The sequence below is a fragment of the Phacochoerus africanus genome, chromosome 5 (assembly GCF_016906955.1).
Source record: "Phacochoerus africanus isolate WHEZ1 chromosome 5, ROS_Pafr_v1, whole genome shotgun sequence".
NCBI lineage: Eukaryota > Metazoa > Chordata > Mammalia > Artiodactyla > Suidae > Phacochoerus > Phacochoerus africanus.
The window spans coordinates 81,101,125-81,122,051 of record NC_062548.1 but is presented as its reverse complement, the minus strand read 5'-3'; the positions used below and the strand labels follow the sequence as shown (position 1 = coordinate 81,122,051).

Sequence of the window (20,927 nt, the reverse complement as noted above, 5' to 3'; positions counted from 1 at the left end):
CTCCCGCCCTCCTGGCAAGCTTCTCTATCACAACCCGCTGCCGTCCCTCGACGGACCCGGTGTCCTTCGTCTGCCTGCTCCTTCTGCAGCCGGGTAAGCGGCGCCCTTAACTCATGCGAAGCCTGAGGGTATCATTACGGCCCCGCGAGGCGCCGGTAACAAGACGAGGACAGGAAGAACCTGGTCGGGCGGCGACCGTGAAGGCGGAGCTGGAGCCAGAGCAGGAGCCGGCGACGTGGGCGGGGCCTCGGGCTTCTTTGTTTCTTATTGGAGCTCGCCATTGCCAGTATCTGCCTCCTCCCTCCCATCCCCACCTCTTCCGCACAGGCAGTCTGTTAGGTGGCGGGCGGGGCCGGGCGGCCACTTCCGGTTGGGGGAAGAAAGTTGGGACGAAGGAGGGGCCGGGAAGAGGGCGGAGGAGGAAGAGGAACCCGGCGGACGGAGGCGGCTGTAGGTTGTTCAGCGGCGGCGGCTGCTTAGGCGCTCTTTCCGGTGGACGATGGACAGCCAGGGCAGGAAGGTGGTGGTGTGTGACAACGGCACTGGGGTAAGCGCTCGGCGGGGAGGGTACGGCGGCCACAGGCCCGGGCGGGGATGTGCTGGCGGCTCGCCGGCCCTTGGCGCCGGGGGCGGCACCTTTGGGCCCCCGGCAGCCGGAGCCCAGGGGCGCGGGACAGCACTTCCTGCCTCCGCGGTGTGGGGCGCGAGCGGGCGGGGCCGTTTGGGTCCCCGAGCCCACCACTCCAGCATCTCGGGGTCGAGACGGCGGGCCAGGCTGGCGGGGGATGGATGGGGTTCCCACCTGCCGCCCCACCGGGGTCGGCTCTGCGCTTGAGCCGCGGCGATTTGGCTGAAGGGCCGGAGGGGGTAAAAGGCTGGGTTTGTGTGCTGCAGAAGGGCTCCTGTCCCCAGGGTCGCCGGTATGTAAAAAGGAGAACGACCAAGAGGCCTTCCTCTTCCTGTGTAGTTGAAGATACGGAACGGGAGGCAGGAAACGAGTTTAAAGAAAAAAGGGAAGTGCTGTCATGCAATGAACCCCAGTCCTTTGGTAGTGTTTGAAGCTTTTGGGTTTTTGGATTTTGATTTCTGAGGGTAGGGGAAGCCAGATCAGCAGCGAATCATTTACTTTTTGTTCTGCATGCTGGAAATTTGGCCCAGGTGCAGCATCGCAGAGACCAGCATGTTTCAGTGGATGGTCTTAAACCCCTGAAGGCCCGAGTATTAATTCCACTAACCTTAGGGGAAGTTAATCAGTTTGGGTACCCCTCCTCCTCTCTTTCCTTACTTGAAGGATGAGATAATGTTAGTATTTAAGATTCTAAAAGGAAAATCATTGTAAAAATCTGAGAGGAACACTGACGAGTAATTTGAAAGTTGTCTCATTCAATCGCCCTCTTCTTTATTTAAAAAATTGTATTTGGGCAGCAAAACTAGCAAATTAGAAGACAAATGTCACTTACTTTAGATGAGTTCTGTAGTGATCACTTCCCTCTACATTACAAAAATTTCTAACCATTTTGGAGTTGCAATGTTTTGTGACTCTTATCCCCTTCCTTCGATAAATGTAACATTGTGAGTTAAAATCGATTTTATTTCAAATTTAAAGCAGTTTGAAAACTGGATTGTTGAGGAGAAAAAAGCTGATATTCACTGCAGTAATACTGACCTTGATTGAATTTGTTACAGTCTTTTACAAGCAATAATTATACCAACTTTATCTGAACTGAGTTAAAAAACAGATAAGAGAGACTTCCCGTCCTGGCCCAGCAGTAACAAACCTGACTAGTATGTATCTATGAGGATGTGGGTTTGATCCTTGGCCTTGCTCAGTGGGTTAAGGATCCCGTGTTGCCGTGAGCTGCAGAGTAGGTACATACACTCGCCTTGGATCCAGCACTGCTGTGGTGTAGAGGGGCAGCCAGAACTCTTAATTCAACCCCTAACCTGGGAGCTTCCATATGCTGCAGGGGCAGCTCTTAAAAAAAAAAAAAATTTACCACAATTCCATTTATGTGCTCTTTATTAAAATATTTATGTGTCCTCAAATGTGTATGTGTATATGAAAATTTTGAAGGGATTCATAAGAAATTTATGTTCATAGCGGTTACCTGTGGAGACTAGGAATGAGGGTGAGGTAAGGTGGGAAGGACTTCATGACTTCTGAATTATTGGAAAAATGTTCTTGGTGGTGGTTTTTTTTTTTTTTTTTTTTTGCCATTTTAAGGGCCACTCCCCGCGGCACATGGAGGTTCTCAGGCTAAGGATTTAATCGGAGCCGTAGCCGCCGGCCTACGCCAGAGCCACTGCAAGGCGGAATCCGAGCCGCGTCTGCATCCTACACCACAGCTCATGGCAACGCTGGATCCCCAGCCCGCTGAGCAAGGCCAGGGATTGAACCCGAAACCTCATGGTTCACAGTCGGATTCGCCAACCACTGAGTCACGACGGGAACTCCTGTCCTTGTTTTTTTTAACAAAACATATATTGCTAACTATCTTTAAATGTAATTAACTAGAATCAGGTATTACTTTTACAGTTCAAATTCAGTTAAAGGTGCAATATTTAAAAAATATTAGCCTGGTGCCCATTGTAGTCTCAGATTGACCTCTAAATAAATGTAAATTGGGACTTCCCTGGTGGCGCAGTGGGTTAAGGATCCTACATTGTCACTGCTGTGGTTTGGGTCATGGCTTTGGCAAGGTTTCAGTCCCTGGCCTGGGAACTTCGACATGTAGCATATGTGGCAATAAGTAAATAAATGTAAATCTTCAAAAACTGAGTTTAAAATATTTTGTCTTGTTAATATGTCAGCTTTTCTCTTTAGAAATTGAACATGGTTATATTTGAATGGACACCTCCTCTTTGAAGGGCAGTGAACCCGGTTTTTGTAGTATATATGAGGTTTTTTTCCATAATATTTGTTAACAATGGGAATGTTAATCATGAGCTCTTTTTTATGTTCCTATTTCATTAGTTTATCTGTGTTAGAACTCTATTATTGATTAGTCTTATGTCTAATCCATATAGTTTAAGAATCTTGTTCCTTAAGATGAAAGGTCAGTTACTATGACATAAATAGGAAAAAATGTAGTTAATTCAAACAAAAAAACTCATGTATTTGGTGTTATGTTTCTAGTTACTTTAAAATTTTATCCAGATTTTCTGTAGACATGGTTGACTTCAAATGAAGAAACAGCTCTGATGTAGTATGTGATATTTCTGAAATTTTAGAAGATTAGGAACCACTTAAGATTCTATATTTCTTACAGCTTATACTTCATAGTCATCTTGGTTTTATTTAGGTACCTGAAGGTCTAATGATTCATCTTGATTAAATAAAGAAGATATTAGAAATTGATTTCTAAAACTTGTGGGAATAGTTGTTACTCTGAAGCAACTCACCTGTTACATATTTTAGGTTTTTAAGTTATAGGCTATTTGAGAATGTGTTAATTTAAAAAAGCAAAAAACCACAAAAAAACCTTCCTTTTGGCCCTAAATGGAATGCTCTCTAAGAGTAGGTCAGTTCTTATGATCACTTGCCAGATGTTAAGTCCTACTCTTTTTCCTAACTAGGTCCCAGCCAAACCAGTGTCTCCTTAGGGCCTCCGAGAGGAAGAAAACTCATCTGATTCCAACACTTTATGCACACCATCCTCATAGCCATTCAAAAGACCATTGCTAAAATGGAGCCTTCCTCTAAACCTCCACCTAAGATCTGCTGAAAGTGGCCAGATAGGTGAAAATGTGGAGATCTGCATAGGTGTAGATGTCTTCCAAAAGTTGAGCCCAGGCCCCTGGTGTTGTGTTCTTTTACCAAACTTGGGTGATTTCATCAGCATTGAGTTAGTTCACCAACAGTGGAGACTTTTGGAGTGTGACTGGTATAATTTTGGGGGTTTAGTGATACAAAGTAGCTTATAGTGTTAGGAGAATTACTAATTTATTGTTCACTTTTGCAGTTGATTATGGCTTGCTTTATCTGGCTTATACAAATTTTTATGTTGAATTCAGGAGTGTTTGAAGTAGAAACATACCAAACAGAAATTTGGTTTTACTGTGCAAAATGCTTTGGGATAAGCAGAATAAATATTTTGATAATCTAAGATCAGAATAGTCACTAGGCAATTAAATTAATATATCAATACCATCAGGTTAAATTATAAACAAAAAAATACAAATTAAATAAGCTTAAACGAGTCTGTATAAATCCCAGTTTATTTTTTGAGGGGAGAAAGATACCTTCAGAGCAAATGTAGATGGAATTTTTCTTCATTTTTGCTTAAAAGAACATTATACTGTTCATGTTCTTACCATTTGATGACTCAGTGGGAAGTAAGGGAACCAGTTTAAACCACAGTGCTGTGAAGAGGAAACTATATATGGTAAAATCTATTTCTTAAACACAGCCTTATTGCATACAGTGAGAGAACTAAGTTACCAAGTCTTAGTTGATTAGAGTGGAGGGAGGTAGTTCAGGGATTAAAATGATACCAAATGAGTAGTTTAGAAAATAGTATTTTCTTTGTATTTTATTATATCATTGTTTAGATCTTTTAAAAAAAACTGACTTTTTGCAAGAAAGGAACTGCCAGATTTTCTATTAGTTATATACTATTGAGAAATAGATAATTATAATTATATTGTTATTGTAGCTATTAATGCTTTCACATTTGAAATAATGTGAAATAGTGCAGCTCTTGCCATTTGACCAAATATCTAGTATCCTGTAGGAATGCTAGCACTGGATTACTATGGCAAGTCTGCTTCCAATAAGCTTCTGCTTGAATGGAATAAATAATTTTATTAATAAGTGATTGATCTTTTGATTTGAACTAAAAGCCAAATTTTAATTTTTTAATAAAGCACAGGAATAGTAGTTTACAATTATTTTCATAGTTTAAGGTGTTCTTAATTTTTGTCTTCTTACCTTAGGCACTTAGCAAATGTTTTGTCCCTTAAAATCTGCTCAAACAAGGAGTTCCCTGGTGGCTCATCAGTGTTGTCACCACTATGGGTCTGTTTACTGCTGTGGCTTGGGTTCAGTCCCCGGCCTGGGAATTTCCACATGCAGTGGGCTTGGCAAAAAAAATATGCTTAAACAAGAATTTTGTTTTCATTTTTGTTTTTCTTAGGGCTGTACCCACAGCCTATGGAAGTTCCCAGGCTTGCGATTGAATAGAAGCTACAGCTGCCAGCCTATACCACAGCCACAGCAATGCAGGATCTGAGCCATGTCTGCGACCTACACCATAGCTCACAGCAACACCAGATTCTTAACCCCCTGAACAAGGCCGGGGATTGAACCTGCATCTTCATGGATATTGTCTGGTTCGTTAATCGATGAGCCACGATGGGAACTCCCTGAAACAAGGCTTTTAGGATACAAGAGTTCCTGTTGTAGTGCAATAGGATGGGTGGCATCTGTAGCTCCAGGACACAGGTTTGATTCCTGGCCCAGCACAGTGGGTTAAAGTCCAGCATTGCTGTAGCTGTGGCTAGTCTGATAGCCCAGCAACTCCCTATGCCTTGGGGTGGTCAAAAAAGAAAAAAGAGGAACTATGTCTAGTCACTTATGATGGAGCATGATAATGTGCAAAAATAGAATGTGTACATGTATGTGTAACTGGGTCACCATGCTGTACAGTAGAAAAAAAATTGTATTGGAGAAATAACTATTTAGAAAATAATAATAAAAGCTGAGACAATGAAAAAAAAAAAGAAAAAAGAAGAAGAAAAAGATTTTAAAGATACGAACTCAACAATTATAATAAGTAAACCTTCTGTGATATGATAATGGATTTGCCAGGCTGTGTGTTTCCTAGTGTGTGTGGCTCAGAATGAGGGGAGGTACGTCACAGCCTCCTCCCTGTACCAGGGCTTGTGCCCCATCCCAGGCTCCTTTTCCCACCTTCATCTTCTGTTATGATTTCTCACTTAAGTCATTTGTCTGCATTTAATATGCAGAGATGCCCTTACAAACTTGTAGATTCTTTTTTTTTATTGATTCATCCTATAATTTTAAGAACATTTACACCCACGTGAGCATTTCAGCCTGGTGAATGGACACTTTTGATTCTTGAAGTGTCATTATCTGTTCATTACTTTAAGGTAAACCTAAGAATTTAATGCCTTACATAGTATTTGCTTTCTCTATTGGAATATATGTGTAAGTTTTAACTAATGCTGATATGAGGCTGATGATCCTGACAGATCTTATTTTTGTGGAAATTTGGACATGGTTGGAATAATGAGAAGAGATTTACTGTTCTTGCATATGATTTCAGTTCACATCCAGTGAGCTGGCTTTTGACTTAAGGACAAAAGAGAGTTTGATTTAGAAGGGAAGAGTGTGAGAGAGTTTTTCTTTTAATTTGAATAGACTGGAAAATACTAGGTGTTATTCTTTTCCTATATGGCAATTGTCTCTCCAGCTCTTTCTGGGTCACAATGATAAATTATTTGGGGAGAGGTTGTAGAGAATTGCACTGGCACTTCTGAATTCTGTTAAACACTTTTTAGGGTGGGAAGTATATTGTAGTTGTTTACTGTCAACTATTATTCAAATAGAGAGGTAGATATGAGCAAGCAGGTTTTGTGCTGTGTATGCTATCATACCATGCTAACTTCTGCCCTGTAAGGGAATCCAGTTAGAATTGTATTACAGTTTTAGAAACATATGTTGGCTCTGTGTTAAACTGACCAGGACTAGGTTTTGTGGGTTTGGAAGAAAACATATCTGAACCATATGTTTTATGTAGGTTTTGAAATGTAAACTTGAACTGAGAAGATAGGAATTCGGGTCGTAATTAGAAATATGAAATTTTAAAATTTTAGACAGATTTTTCATGCTAGTAGTTTCAGTGTGCTGAAGACTAACATTTTTAAAAGCTATATTTATAAAAGACTTGAAATTATGCATGGCAGAATGTTCTAGGCTATTTATAAGTGTGGTTCATCAACATCACTTCCAACAAGGTTGCTTTCGAAATATAAAAAATTTATATTTTGGAGGGTTAGTCAGAAGTCAGTGAGTTTAAGGTTATTGCTAACTTTTATCACTATCAAACAAAACAGTGCCATGTGTAAAGCAGCCTTCTGTCAAGAAATGGGTTTCTGTCCATTTTTGTGTTTTCAGTGTCATGCGTCACATTCAGATACTCTTTCTCTCAATTCTTCTACGAGAATACAGTGCCTGAAGCCATGGAATAATAGACTTTCTCAATATTAAACACACTCTTTATATAAAAATAATCATAGTGTCATACTCTCAACAACAAAACTTTATTTATTTATTTTTTTGTCTTTTGTCCTTTTAGGGCCGCACCAGCAGCATGTGGAGGTTCCCAGGCTAGGGGTCTAATCAGAGCCACAGCTACTGCAATGCCAAATCTGAGCTGTGTCTGCGACCTACACCACAGCTCACAGCAACACAGGATCCTTAACCCCCTGAGCGAGGCCAGGGATCAAGCCCACAACCTCATGGTTCCATGGTTTCTGCTGCACCACAACGGGAACTCCCAAAACTTTAATATTTATTGATCAGTTATTTAATATGTGCCTGGTACACGTCAGCCACTGTTGTAGGTGCTTGAGATTCATCAGTAGGCAGAAAAGGCCTTGCACAGTGTAACTTACGTTGAATAAAGGCTTGTTAAGAGAGAGGGCAGAGACTGATTACATTTCCTTTCTTGTGTAGCTTCTTCTTCCCACCCTGAAGTTTTTAAATTGCCTTTTTCTTATAATAGCTGCTCTTGAAAATAAAACTAAATAGAGTGTATTATTGGTGTAAGAATAAAAAACTCTTGGTTCTATTTTCAGTTTCACTGTAGTCATTAAATCTCCTAGTATATCAGTTTCTTACCCTAAAATGGAAGTGTTGTCAGAATCAGTAGTGTGTCCTCATTGGAGAAGTGCACTATCTGAATGTGTAATTATGTCACCTGGTATTACTACATACATTTGTTTAAATATACAAATGTAAATAGCCCCAGATGCCTAATAAATGTTTATTTTGCCACTTGATTTTTCCATTTTGGATAATGAGGTTGCTTAAGTGAATTGCCAGACATGAATGAAAGCCTGCTTTAGAAGTGAAGCTTTAGTTCTTATTGTCTAGCATTTCTTTTAAAAAAATGCTTAGCATTTGTTGAACGAATTTGTCCCTTCCTCACATTGTGGGTCAAGGCACCGGGCTCTGGCATGAGCTGCTCAGCTTAGCTCCCTGCTCTCTTGAGGCTTTCCCCGTAGTGAGGAGACCTAGGCACTAAATAAGCAGTTAACCAGGAAAGACATAGAAACTCTTCTGGTAGTAGTGCCGTAACGGAAGTAAGTGAGGATATGATAGACTGGGTGACTGCTTGGGGTAATTTGAAAGCACTAAAAGTTAAAAATGCAAAATGGGTATTTTTCAGACACTGTTTTTAAATGGATATAGTAGATACCTTGACACTAACCCCTTTTACTGTTCTTTTCCAGTTTGTGAAGTGTGGATATGCAGGCTCTAACTTTCCAGAACACATCTTCCCAGCTTTGGTTGGAAGACCTATTATCAGATCAACCACCAAAGTGGGAAACATTGAAATCAAGGTAATATTTTATTTATTGATAAATGAGGATCAAAACCTGTGAGGTGTTCTTTGAATTAACTAGTTTTAAAATGTGATGCCTTGAAAAGCAAAGGAGGGGAGGCAGAATTTCTTATATTTTAATTTTTATCAACATCTGAAGAAAGACACAAAAACTGAAGTTAATTTCATCTGACTTTTAAGTATGGCTTGATGCCATTACTCTCTGAACGGAGTAAATACTTAGGATTTTTATGTTGATGTGAATACTGTACTAGTGACTTAAAAGTCATATTTCATAATATAATTTTTAAAAGAAATCAGCCTGGTATTTTTATGTCTTTCAACTCCATATATTTGCCATTCTATGTTAGTGTCTCTTTGGGACCTAAGACTTTTTCTTTCCATGTTCTCATGGCCTGATCCCCTACAATTTTATATAATTAGTCTGGAAAACACAGGATGTAAATTTTATTGGTTCCTTTTTCACCAGTATAGTTGATTTCCATAGTGTGCAGGAGGAAGCCGTGCAAGTCTTTCTTTGGCCTTGCATTATTTATCTTACCACAAGGAGCGGGGAGGGAGCGTTGTCCTTACCTGCTCAGTGTACTTAACATGTGAGACTAGACATTAAGCATAGATTTTTCTCTTCTATTAAAGGAATTGGAAATCAAGTGGGAGTTAAAAATATTTTAGGAGAAAAAAAGGGAAAGAATTATAAAGAACAGTGGTCACCAGTTGACTTAAATTCTTCAGGTGGCCTAGGGAGCAGGTTATACAAAATGCAGTAGAAATCAGGGGCCTTTGGAGTTCCTGTCATGGCTCAGTGGTTAATGAATCCGACTAGGAACTGTGAGGTTGTGGGTTCCATCCCTGGCCTTGCTCAGTGGGTTAGGGATCTGGCATTGCTGTGAGCTGTGGTGTAGGTCGCAGACGTGGCTCACATCCTGCGTTGCTATGGCTGTGGCATAGGCCAGCAGCTATAGCTCAGATTAGACCCCTAGCCTGGGAACCTCCATATGCTGTGGATGTGGCCCTAGAAAAGCCAAAAAAAAAAAAAGAACAGGAAAAAAAAAAAAGAAAAGAAATTAGGGGCCCTTTTACTGAATTATCTGTGAACAAGCTAGCACTGTTGGTCCTATCTGGACAGTCCTCAGCAAGACCTCGCTAAATTGTTAGATTATGAATTAGGGTGCACCTCTGTGAACATTTGTTTTGAGATGTCTAGGAAGGTGGTAATAGGCGGTAGAGACTTGCTACTTGGTAGCTCTGCTGTTGGGACTAGAGAATTGAGTTACACCATAATGAATAAAAATATAAATTGAAATTTAGGTTCTGTGCTAATTTTTTTAAAAATTAAAGGAAAAAATGATTCTGGCCTCTGTTTTGTTTTGTTACAATCAGAAGGGACACTCAATATTGAGAGTTTTGAAGTTTTTTTTAAGGGTTTTTTGGGAATTTTATGCAATTCCATATCCTCTTTTTATGAACTCCTTTCATGCTGATTGAATTCAATCTTAAATGAATTTCAACTTAAAATTTAGCTCATAATGGTGATAAGGATAAACTTTTTAAATTAGTTACACTTTTATTCAGTATCAGGATTTTAAAGAATGGCTTTTTATATAGTTTATGGATAATAACTTTTTTGAGGTATTAAGATACATCACATGTAGCCATTTTTATTGTCCAACATAGTCAAATAATTACCTTTCTTTTTCACTCTCGCTTTTCTTGCTTTTTAAGGCCAAGTGATAGAAATGAAACTAGACGATACCCTAAGAAGACATTTTTGCTAAGGAATTCCCCAGTAGCATTTGCTTGTATGATTTGTCATTCTGTGTTTGGTTGGCTCACTTCTGTTCAATCTGCTTAATCTTTTAAGTCTTTCAAGTTAATTTGTTCTTCCAGTAGATAATGGTGAAAGAAAAGAGACCTGTGTCAGATTTAACTTGACTGCTAGAGGCTGGAAAATCAACTCTTAAACACCTTTTACTTATTCAGCCAGACCTTTTCTGCTATTTATTTTCCTTAATTAAGGTTCTTAAATTCAGTAATGAATTAAAGAAATTTGACTTTTTGGAATTCCTATGCCTAGTGGATTGACTTATACTTTTTGTGTCTTGTTAGCTAAAATGTGGTAGACTGAAAACTGGAAATTTAAATTGTTTAATGAGTTAATATTCGTTCAGGAGTGATAACTGTCCATGTTAATTTGGCCCTAATTATTAACTCCGTAAACTATAGTAGTACTGCATCTGACTTCAACCTAATTTGTCTCTATTGCTTGTATGTTTAAAAATTTCAGTGAGGATTTTATTTAGGCCTTTTCTGACTCTTACTTCTACCTTCTCTCTCTTCACCTTTCTTGACCTGTTGAAGTAGAATAACAAAAAGATGGTAAGTGAGGTTACACACATGCTCTCTGTTTGTTTTCCACTTTTGCTTGGTGGGACAGTAGTTGTTGTTTTGTGTCCCTTTAGTATTGGGGAGGGGGGGTAATTCCATATTTTAATTTTAAGTACTTTGATTTTTAACCTTTTCCATTGCTTCAATTTGGTAGCAACTAATTAAATCCTATACTTTCCTGATTGCATACAATGGACCAAACCAGAACTAATTACTAACATAGTTTTGAATTGTTTTTCTTGTGTTTTTTGTAGATGAATGTTACAATTAAAATGGAATGTGGTGTGCATTATCTTAGAAATTAAGTAGCTTTATTTAGGATATGTGTGATCCAAAAAATTGGGATGAAGTCTTGCATTTGGATAAGTCCATTTTATTGGCCGATGTTAAATTGAACATTGCCTGTCATAGCCTATATATATACATATATATACACACACATATATTATTATATATTTGTGTATTTAATAAACTGAGTAAAATTTTAATGTGCAAATGAACTGTGGATAGGAAAGGAGGAGAAAAAGAGACTGACTTGTTTGCTGCATTATCCTTATTGATGAGCAGATTTTACAACATTATCTGAGTATAAATAAGAAAAAGGGGAAAGTTTTCTAAGACAACTGATTTTCCCTCTAAATAAATACCATTGTGTGGCACCTTTTTCTTTTGAGCTAGAAGCTTATTAGGCGCATCTCAGGCAATTGACTCTTTTATTATATTTTTCTATGATAGTCTAAGTGCATCTATAATAAATATTTTCAACTTTGTTTTTAATGTTATTTGTAAACAGCTTTGACAAAGACGAATATCAGGTGTTTCAAGTGATATATATATATATATATTTTTTTTTTTTTTTTGCTTTTTAGGGCCGCACCCACAACATATGGAGGTTGCCAGGCAAGGGGTCCAGCTGGAGCTACAGCCGAAGGCCTACACCACAGCCACAGCAACTCAGGATCCAAACCTACACCACAGCTCACGGTAACGCCTGATCCTTAACCCACTGAGCGAGGCCAGGGATCGAACCCGAAACCTCATGGTTCCTAGTTGGATTTGTTTCTGCTGTGCCAGGACGGGAACTCCAAAATGAAATATTTTAACTAGTAGTAGCAACCTTTTGTGAAGTTTTCTTTTGAATAAACAAAAACATTTACAAGTGGAAATTTCTGTATTTATCCTAAATAAAAGATCATGCATTTGTTTTAAAATCCTAAGGAGATTAGGAAAAAAGTGTACTTGTAGAGAACAGTGTAGGCTTAATTAATGTTTTTTATGAAATTTCGTTCTAGGAATTGTGGTTTTAAAGTATATTTGATCTATTTTCCTTTTTGAGGTGACATTGTTCAAAATGATTCTTGGCAAATCTCATCTACATTGCCTACTTTTCGTAAAATATAAATGTGTTTAAAACAGCATTTCAGACAGTTACTCTAATTTTTCATTCTTTCAGGTAATAAGTGATGGTTTAGGCTTAAGGTCCAGTGATGAGGTGGGTGGTAAAAAACTAAGGCCTGATTTGATTGCCTCTTAATTTTATTCTTAGCAGTGAGGGCAAGTTACATAAAGCTCTTAGCATTTGGGAATTTTGGAAGTTGAAATGTTCTAGGGGAAACTATGTTTTAGGATTTTTTGGATTAAAATTTTAGATATGGATAAACTTTTGAATTAGGTAGCTTGAGTTACTCAAGAATATTTGCACAAATCTGATAAGTTAATACTTATTTTCTTCCATTTTAACTGTCGTCTTTGTTCAGAGGGATGGTAAGATAATTTAATGCCAGATGTTTCTTTCAGTTAATTCTTTAGAGTATATGTCCTAAAAGTAGATACAAAAGGCTTTTATTTTGAGTTGGCATTGGATCAGATATATGCAAGCCCCTATTCTTGCATGGAATAAAAACTAAATATTCTGATGAAATCAGACCAGACTTGCTAAATTTGTTGATATAAGAATGTATATCGATGATATAAACCATCTAATTATCTAATCTGTTATAACCTTGTATAACAAAGAAAGATACATTCTAAAAGAAAGTAACAAAATTGTATATTAAATTATATTAATGGTCATATGTACTTGGAGGTATAGATAACTCCCCCTAACATTTTATTAAGAAGTATTTAAAATATACAGCAGGAGTTCCCGTCATGGCTCAGCAGTAACGAACCCGTCTAGGATCCATGAGGATTCAGGATCAGTCCCTGACCTTGCTTGATGGGTTAAGGATCTGGTGTTGCCTCAAGCTGTGGTGTAGGTCACAGACGAGTCTCAACTCCTGCTTTGCTGTGACCGTGGTGTAGGCTAGCAGCTGCAGCTCCGATTCGACCCCCCTAGCCTGGGAACTTCCATATGCTGTGGGTGTGGCCATAAAAAAGAAAAAAAACAGATTTAAAATAAAATAAATATACAGCAAAACTGAGGGAGTTTTACAGTGAAACTCGCAGATTCTGACATTAATATTTACTATACTTATACATCACATATCTATCCATTTATCCATCATCAGTCCATCAATGTATCTCATTTTTTGATGTATTTGAAGTTATCAGTATACGTCTCGCTAAGTAATTCAACAAATGCATGTAATTAACTAGAGTTCACAAATACAGATTTTTAGTTTTGCATTTTTTTATCAGATGATTCTAAAAAGTTAATATTTAAGAAATTTGGGTATTAAGTTGCAGTAAATTAAATTTATAAGAAAACTGTTGCAACAGAGAAGTCTTAGTGAACATTTCTAGCATCTGCTTTAACTTTGTTTTTGCTTTTCGCTGTTGCCTTCAGTGGATTTTCCAGAGATCTGGTTTTGGGGTTTTTTGTTTTGTTTTTTTAGAGTCCTGGTTTAGCTCTTATCTTTTTTTTTTTTGAGTTGTTCTTTTTTAAAGTTTTCAAGTCATATATATTAAACCTCTGTTTTAAAACATCTTAAAGTCTCGCAGCAAATAGTAGCTATTTCTGATACAAGGATTTTTTTCTTAAGTTGGATTCATCCATATATGTAGAAATCAGGATTGTTTAATATTTTGAATAACTGATTTCTAAAATAAGTTTAAATTCTGAGTCCTCATTAGCTTTACTATACATACAAAATACGACTTTTCAAATGTGGGTCATCTTAAGTACGCTCTCATTGGAGACAAGACTTGTGAGTATTCTGCTTTATGTGTGATAGCATAGCTTCGCAGTATTTAAGATTGAAAGTGTTGCTGAGATAATTTCAAAGAACAGCTGTTTCTCTGTCTTAATTTTTTGTATCTATACAAATTATCATTCATCTTTGTGAGGCATGTATAGAAACTTAATTTCAGTTCTAATTTAGACATATAGATAGGAGTTTGTGAAATTTACAAGTTATGTGGTACATATATCCATTATTATAGTGTAATAAAAATCATTTTGTTTTTTGCTTCTCATTGTGCTTTATAGTACCTACACTTATCATTTTGATATTTAGTACAAAGAAGTGTGCTGCATGCATTGAGCATTTTTCTACAAGTTTTTTTTTTTCCCTGATGTGCTATCTCACATATCACAGGCCTTATTTTTTGAACATTTGAGCAAAAGAAACAGCTGAAACCTCATACAAAACCCTCCAAAATATGAAAATGTGGGGTTTATTTGTGCTAATGCTCTTCTTTTGGAAACATGTGTGTTAAAGGTAAGGTCAATTTATTGCTTTAAACCACGTTGTACATAAAATATATTTTTCATAATTAAGCTTTGCAAAGCATTGTTCATGAAAGAAAAGATCTCTTTAACTTGTGGAATGAAGAACTTTATCTGAAAGTGCCAGAAAGATTAAAATTAATTATTCCCAAGTCTTCCGAAATATCATGGGAGGATAATTTTCTGAAGGCATTTTATACAAAAATTTGGTCTAAAGCTTTGATATGGTTTTCTAGGACCTTATGGTTGGTGATGAGGCAAGTGAATTACGCTCAATGTTAGAAGTTAATTACCCTATGGAAAATGGCATAGTACGAAATTGGGATGACATGAAACACCTGTGGGACTATACATTTGGACCAGAGAAACTTAACATAGATACCAGGAATTGTAAAATCTTACTCACAGAACCTCCTATGAACCCAACCAAAAACAGAGAGAAGATTGTAGAGGTAAGTTTTTAGATGAGTTGTGCATATATGTGTTTCTGTGGTGTGATGGTAAAGCCAATTGTTTTTTTCTTTCATCTTACCATTGTTGTTGAGAATGGAAAGGATAAAAATAATTGTTATTTTCTCCCAGATCCTATTTACTGAGCACCTAACTATATGCTAGTCATTATTTACAAGTAGAATATATCAGTAAACAAAACAAAATCCTGCTGCCATGGAGCTTTCCTTCTAGCAAGGGAAAACAGACCACACACACACACAGAGGGTTAATTGAATGGTTTGTTAGAAGATAATAGATGCAAAAGCGTTTTAAAAAAATGTAGGTTAAGGGGCAGATAGGGAATGTGGGGAGGTTGTGTTTTTCATAGGATGTGATGGTACAAGTCTGTGAGAAGGTGATGTTTAAGTAAAGACAGAGTAAGGGAGTTAGCCAGAGCACTCCAGGCAAAGGGAGTACCTAGTGTAAAGGTCTTGAAATGGGAACAAGCCTGGCATATTAGAGAGTCAGCAAGGAAGCCAGTGTGGGAGAGCAACAGGAGATGAGGTGGAAGGAATAATGGGTCAGATGACCTGGGGCTTGTGGCCTCTTACAGAAGAATGGAGGGCTCTTACAAGGAAGGGGCACGTTCAGATTTAGGTTCCTGTTGACTGCTGTGTTGAGTGTAGAACATAAGGAAGTGAGAGTAGAAGAGAGACCAGTTTGGAGACTTTTTCAATTATCTAGGCAAAAGATAATGATGGTTAGGATTAGGGGTAATAGCACAGAAGGTAGTGGGAAGTGGCCAGATTGTGGCTGTATTTTGAAGGTAGGACCAAAAAATATTCTGATTCCTTAGATATGGGTAACAGAGGGATAACTCCAAAGGTTTCAGCTTGAGCAGCTGGAGGATGGGGAAAGATTGTAGAACAGAATTTGGAAGGCAGATGGGTCAGGTAGTCAGTTTTGGGCATGTTAGGTCTTCATTAGTCATCTTAGCAAAAGTGTCAAGTGGATGGTTACCTATCATGTTCAGGAGTAAAGTCTGAAACAAGATAAAAATTTTGAGAATCATGAGGATATAGATAATATGGTTCCCCAAAAAAGTGTTTTTAGCTATATAATATATATCATTCCTTATGATTTATATATTTTTTTCTAGCAACCCCTTAAACTATGAAAGATGGGCTTTATTGTATTAGTTTATATTTTAATTTAATTTTAGAACTTTCTAAGTGATTTACAATCACTAATACTTTGTGATGGATAAGTAATCATTGTAATTGCTATTTATTTTTAGTAGCACATTACAGAATCAGATGGCAGAGATTTTTTTTTTTTTCATTAAACTAAAAAATTACTACACAAGGAAACCTCTTTAGGAAGGTAACACAGTACCAGGATGAAAATCAAGTTCTCTTTCAAACAAAAGGTTAGGCAGATGACATTATGCCTGAGTGCCTTTTCCACTAACTAGCATTTGACTAGAACACATACTGTTTTAATCTGCGAAAATGACAGGACTTCGTCTTTCCTCACTCTAAGGTCTCGTATTTGTTTAATACTCCTTTTACTTGTGAGTGCAAACTTGGCTATGATTCATAATGCCCTACTTTAATCTCATCCAGAAAGTCATTTTAGAACTACAAATACTTTCGAATGGTTTTATAAAAACAAATTCTAACAGGCTGTCAAGTTAATAAATGCAAATACAGTTGAACCCTGAACAGCAAAGCATTTAGAAGTGCCAACCCCTCTCAGTGAAGATTTACGTATAACTTTATAGTTGGCCCTTTGTATTCAAAGTTCTCCATCCCTGGATTCACCCAACCTCAGATCACATGGTGGTGTAGTATTTATTTATTGAAAAAAAATCTGCAATTAGATGTACCTGTGCAGGTCAAACCTGAGTTGTTCAGGGGTCAGCTGGATAGCATCACTCTTCCATTTTCATCCCTGTGGAGGGGAAATAAGGATGATGGAATAGAATAGTAGTTAGAACATCTAGTTGCTGGAGTTCCTGCCGTGGTGCAGCGGTAACGAACCTGAGCACGTGGGTTTGATCCCTGGCCTCAGTGGGTTAAGGATCCAGTGTTGCCATGAGCTGTGTAAGTATAGGTCACAGTCACAGCTTGGATCCTGAGTTGCTGTGGCTGTGGTATAGGCCGGCAGCTACTGCTCTGATTGAGTCCCTAGCCTGGGAACTTCCACATGCCGTGGGTTTGGCCCTGAAACAAACAAACAAACAAAATCTACTTGCTTAATTGATGAGTATTTCAGAGTTGTAAGATTTAAATTCTGTATAATTGTCGTGTGGTCAGTTGCAAAACTTATAAATATCTAGATATTCAAAGTGGTCATCAGCACTGCCAGCAAGGAGTGCTCACTATAGATGACAGAAAAAAATCTTGCAGGATGTTCCCATCCCACCTGCACTACAGCGAAAGAGCAGGGTTGTGAGCAGAGAGGGCGTGAGGAAACTCCTCCTTGCCCTGTACCTTGGCTGAGGGGAGCTGCAGCCTTGGCACCAATAAGGAGGGTGGGCTCAGCAGCTGAGCGGCTTCTCTATTGCCAACATTCAGGAATGACTGTGCTTATTTTTGTTTTCCTGCCCTGCTGTTTTACCACTTACTTTTTTTTTTTCTTAAGTTGCTGTAGGTAGAGCCATAGTCTTGCTTGGCCCAGTTTGAGGGAGGGCGATGGGAAGGGCCAGCAGTTAGCAATTTCTATAGTTTGTCTTTGAATTAAGAGTTATTTTCCTTAAGGGACGTCATTTGAGAAAGGTTTGTTCAAAAGTGCAAAGATTTCTTTTACTCTAATCAACCATTAACTAAAACACTCAGAAATCTTTGTTTTGTAGCATTTATGAAATACTTGGGGACTCAGTGTACATTCAGAAGTCTGTCCCCAAGCATTTCATAAATGTCCCCAAGGTTGGAGCTCTGTGACAGCAGAACTTAAAACAGAGGCAAGAAGAACTGAAGAGAGTGGAGGACACTTGGGTCCTTTGATTCTATTTTGGGCAACTAATCCACTCTGAACATCAAGAAAGCATATAAATATTTATTATATAATATCTAAATATCTAAATACCAATCCCCCCCCTTTTTTTCATTTTCAGGTAATGTTTGAAACTTATCAGTTTTCTGGTGTATATGTAGCCATCCAGGCAGTTCTGACTTTGTACGCTCAAGGTAGGTGAGACTTATCTTCTAGAATAACCAGTTTAGCAAACATTTATTAAATATGTTTTATGTCAGAGTGATTTTATTTTTTCTGTAAGTTGTAAATCCCAGAAAAGCATAATATTTATATATCCAAATGTTTTCAAATATATATTCACATATTTCCACACTTCGTAAAACTTGTCAAGTAATATATACACAATTTAATTTTCTTTACTGAACGGTGAAGGACTTAAGGTAAAAAGAGACTACTCAACTTTTTTAAAAGTAGGAGGTTCTTTCTTTTAGGCTACTTAATGTAAAAAAACAAAAAACAAAAAAAAAAGCATGTGGAGAATGAATTGGCATACAGGTTCCATCCCTGGCCTTGCTCATAGGGGTAAGGATCTGGCATTCCTGTGAGCTGTGATGTAGGTCACAGACGTGGCTTGAATCTGGCATTGCTATGGCTGTGATGTAGACCAGCAGCTACAGCTCCGATTTGACCCCTAGCCTGGGAACTTCCATATGCTATGAGTGCAGTCCTAAAAAAAGCAAAAAAAAAAAGAGTCACAAAGGTTAGTATAAAATCATGTTTGTCAAATACATAATGGAGTAAATACAAAAGAAAAGGCAGACATTTGGGAGTGCCTTCCTGACTTTTAAAGTGAATTTCATGGAGGAGGCCTATTCTCTTCTCTTCTACTGCCATTGGGAATAAAACATTAGCCATGTAAGGAAAACTCCTTATATCCTGATGGTCTTATGAAGAACGTAAGGGGTCATCAGATATGTGCCACAGAGTCTGTTAGGCACTGAAAATGTAAAGATGCCCTTAAGGACTTCGTCTAATAAGAAAAAAGATACAGAAATTGATTCAGCATGTCCGAGGTTTCTGAAGGAGGTGACAACTGAATTAAGTCTCAGGCCTTAGCACTTAAGCAGTATGTATGGCAGTACAGTTGGCCCGTCAACAATGCAGGTTTGAACTATGCGAGTCCATTTATGCATGGATATTCAGTAGTAAATACTGCAGTACTACATGGTCTGTGGTTGGGGATGCAGAGGGCCAACTATGAGTTATATGCAGATTCATAACTTTCATGTTCAAGGGTCATTTGTACTTAGGAAACCAGCCTTAACATTGTGGTGATCCATCTGATTCTGCACATGGATTAGTGAAAATCACTCTGCCAAAATACATACTAGGTTTTTAAACTGTCTTTAGTACTACGTATAGATACTAAGAAAATACTTACTTGGGAGAATTAAATTTTTAAAGAACCTCTATTTCATTCACCAAGTGTGGCATATGGCTTGCTTTCTGTTTCGTGGAGAGGATATGGCAGTGAGTAAGCTAGTCAGTAAACCACATGTGGTCTTCTTGCCCTTATGGCAGTTACAGTCCGCTGTGAGTAATTAGTACTTGTCAGCATCTAGGTAATTTTGTTTCATTTTTTTAAATAGATTTTAGAAATTTTTTTTGAAAATACTTTGTAAAATAGATACTAAAATTTTTTGAATCTAAGCTTTGATACTGGAGATAATAGTTCCATTTAGGGGGTAGGATTTCTACTGAAATGAATTTTTGTTTTAACTGTATTTGAATAAAATGGCCTTAACAGATTTTTCTAGCAAACATTCATAAATTTATTTCTGTCCAAGAAGATATCCTCTCTTAACCCCTGATATTTAGCTATTTTTGTTTAATTGTTGAATTCTTAATTTCGAGAGATGGTAGTCCAGTGATATTAATCAAAAGAACTCTAAGCTGTGGAAAATTGTTCTTAAACAAGGCGGCTAGTACTACCAGTTAAACCAAAAAAAAGAAAGGTAGGAGCATTCGGAGCGAGGAAATGTTTTTGAATAAGAAGTGACACAGTGATTCAGGAAGGTGTGTGTGACTGCATTTTGCAGACAGGATTGCGGGGAATAGCTGGAATAATGAAGGCTGAGCTGGAGGTTAGAGTGGTCAGGAAGGTATCAATGGAAAGGTAAGAACTAGATTGAGCTTTAAAGAGTCCTTAGGAATCGAAGTGGAAAGAATAGATAATTTGGTGACAAAAGGATGTGGCACTGGAAACGGGTCAGACATGTACAGGGCAAGGCCAGTATATAAGCTGGTGGGAGTGGTGGAAAATAAGGTGAGGCTGGATGGGAAGGTCTGCTTAGAAAATAAAATATGTAAATTCTTGCTTTAGTTGATATTACTGGGAGTATTTTTTGAATTAATGATATTATGGAATCCTCTTATTTGCAATAGAAAATCTCTTGTTTAAAAGTATGCAAAGGGAGTGCTGCAGGTTAAGAATCTGGCATTGTCAGTGCAACAGATTAAGGACTGGGCATTGTCACTCCAGGGGCTTGGCTTGCTGCTGCAGCAAGGGTTTAATTTCTGACCCAGGAACTTACGCATGCTGTGGGAGTGGCCACCAAGAATAAATAAATGTTAAAAAAATTAAAAATAAAATTATTGGAGTTCCCATCGTCAGCTCAGTGGTAACGAACAGCACTAGGATCCATGAGAACATGGATTTGATCCCTGGCTTTGCTTAGTGGATTAAGGATCCGGCATTGCCGTGAGCTGTAGTGTAGGTTGAAAATGCAGCTCAGATCCTGTGTTGCTGTGGCTGAGGCATAGGCTGGCAGCTGCAGCCCCGATTCAACCCCTATCCTGGGAACTTCTAT

At 38.0% G+C, this 20,927-nt stretch overlaps 1 protein-coding gene across 2 annotated transcripts in view; it reads left to right on the top strand.

The window, feature by feature from the left end:
- Positions 1 to 383: 383 nt before the first annotated feature.
- ACTR2 (actin related protein 2) overlaps positions 384 to 20,927 on the top strand; it is a 38,027-nt gene continuing 17,483 nt past the window's right edge. The window contains exons 1-5 of one of the 2 annotated variants that reach the window (XM_047781925.1): positions 384 to 547; positions 8,479 to 8,589; positions 10,953 to 10,967; positions 14,883 to 15,098; positions 18,197 to 18,269. In XM_047781925.1, the coding sequence (XP_047637881.1) occupies positions 500 to 547; positions 8,479 to 8,589; positions 10,953 to 10,967; positions 14,883 to 15,098; positions 18,197 to 18,269 (463 nt within the window). In that variant the 5' untranslated portion in view covers positions 384 to 499. The remainder of the gene's footprint in view (positions 548 to 8,478; positions 8,590 to 10,952; positions 10,968 to 14,882; positions 15,099 to 18,196; positions 18,270 to 20,927) is intronic. The other variant, XM_047781926.1, reaches the window with a different exon arrangement.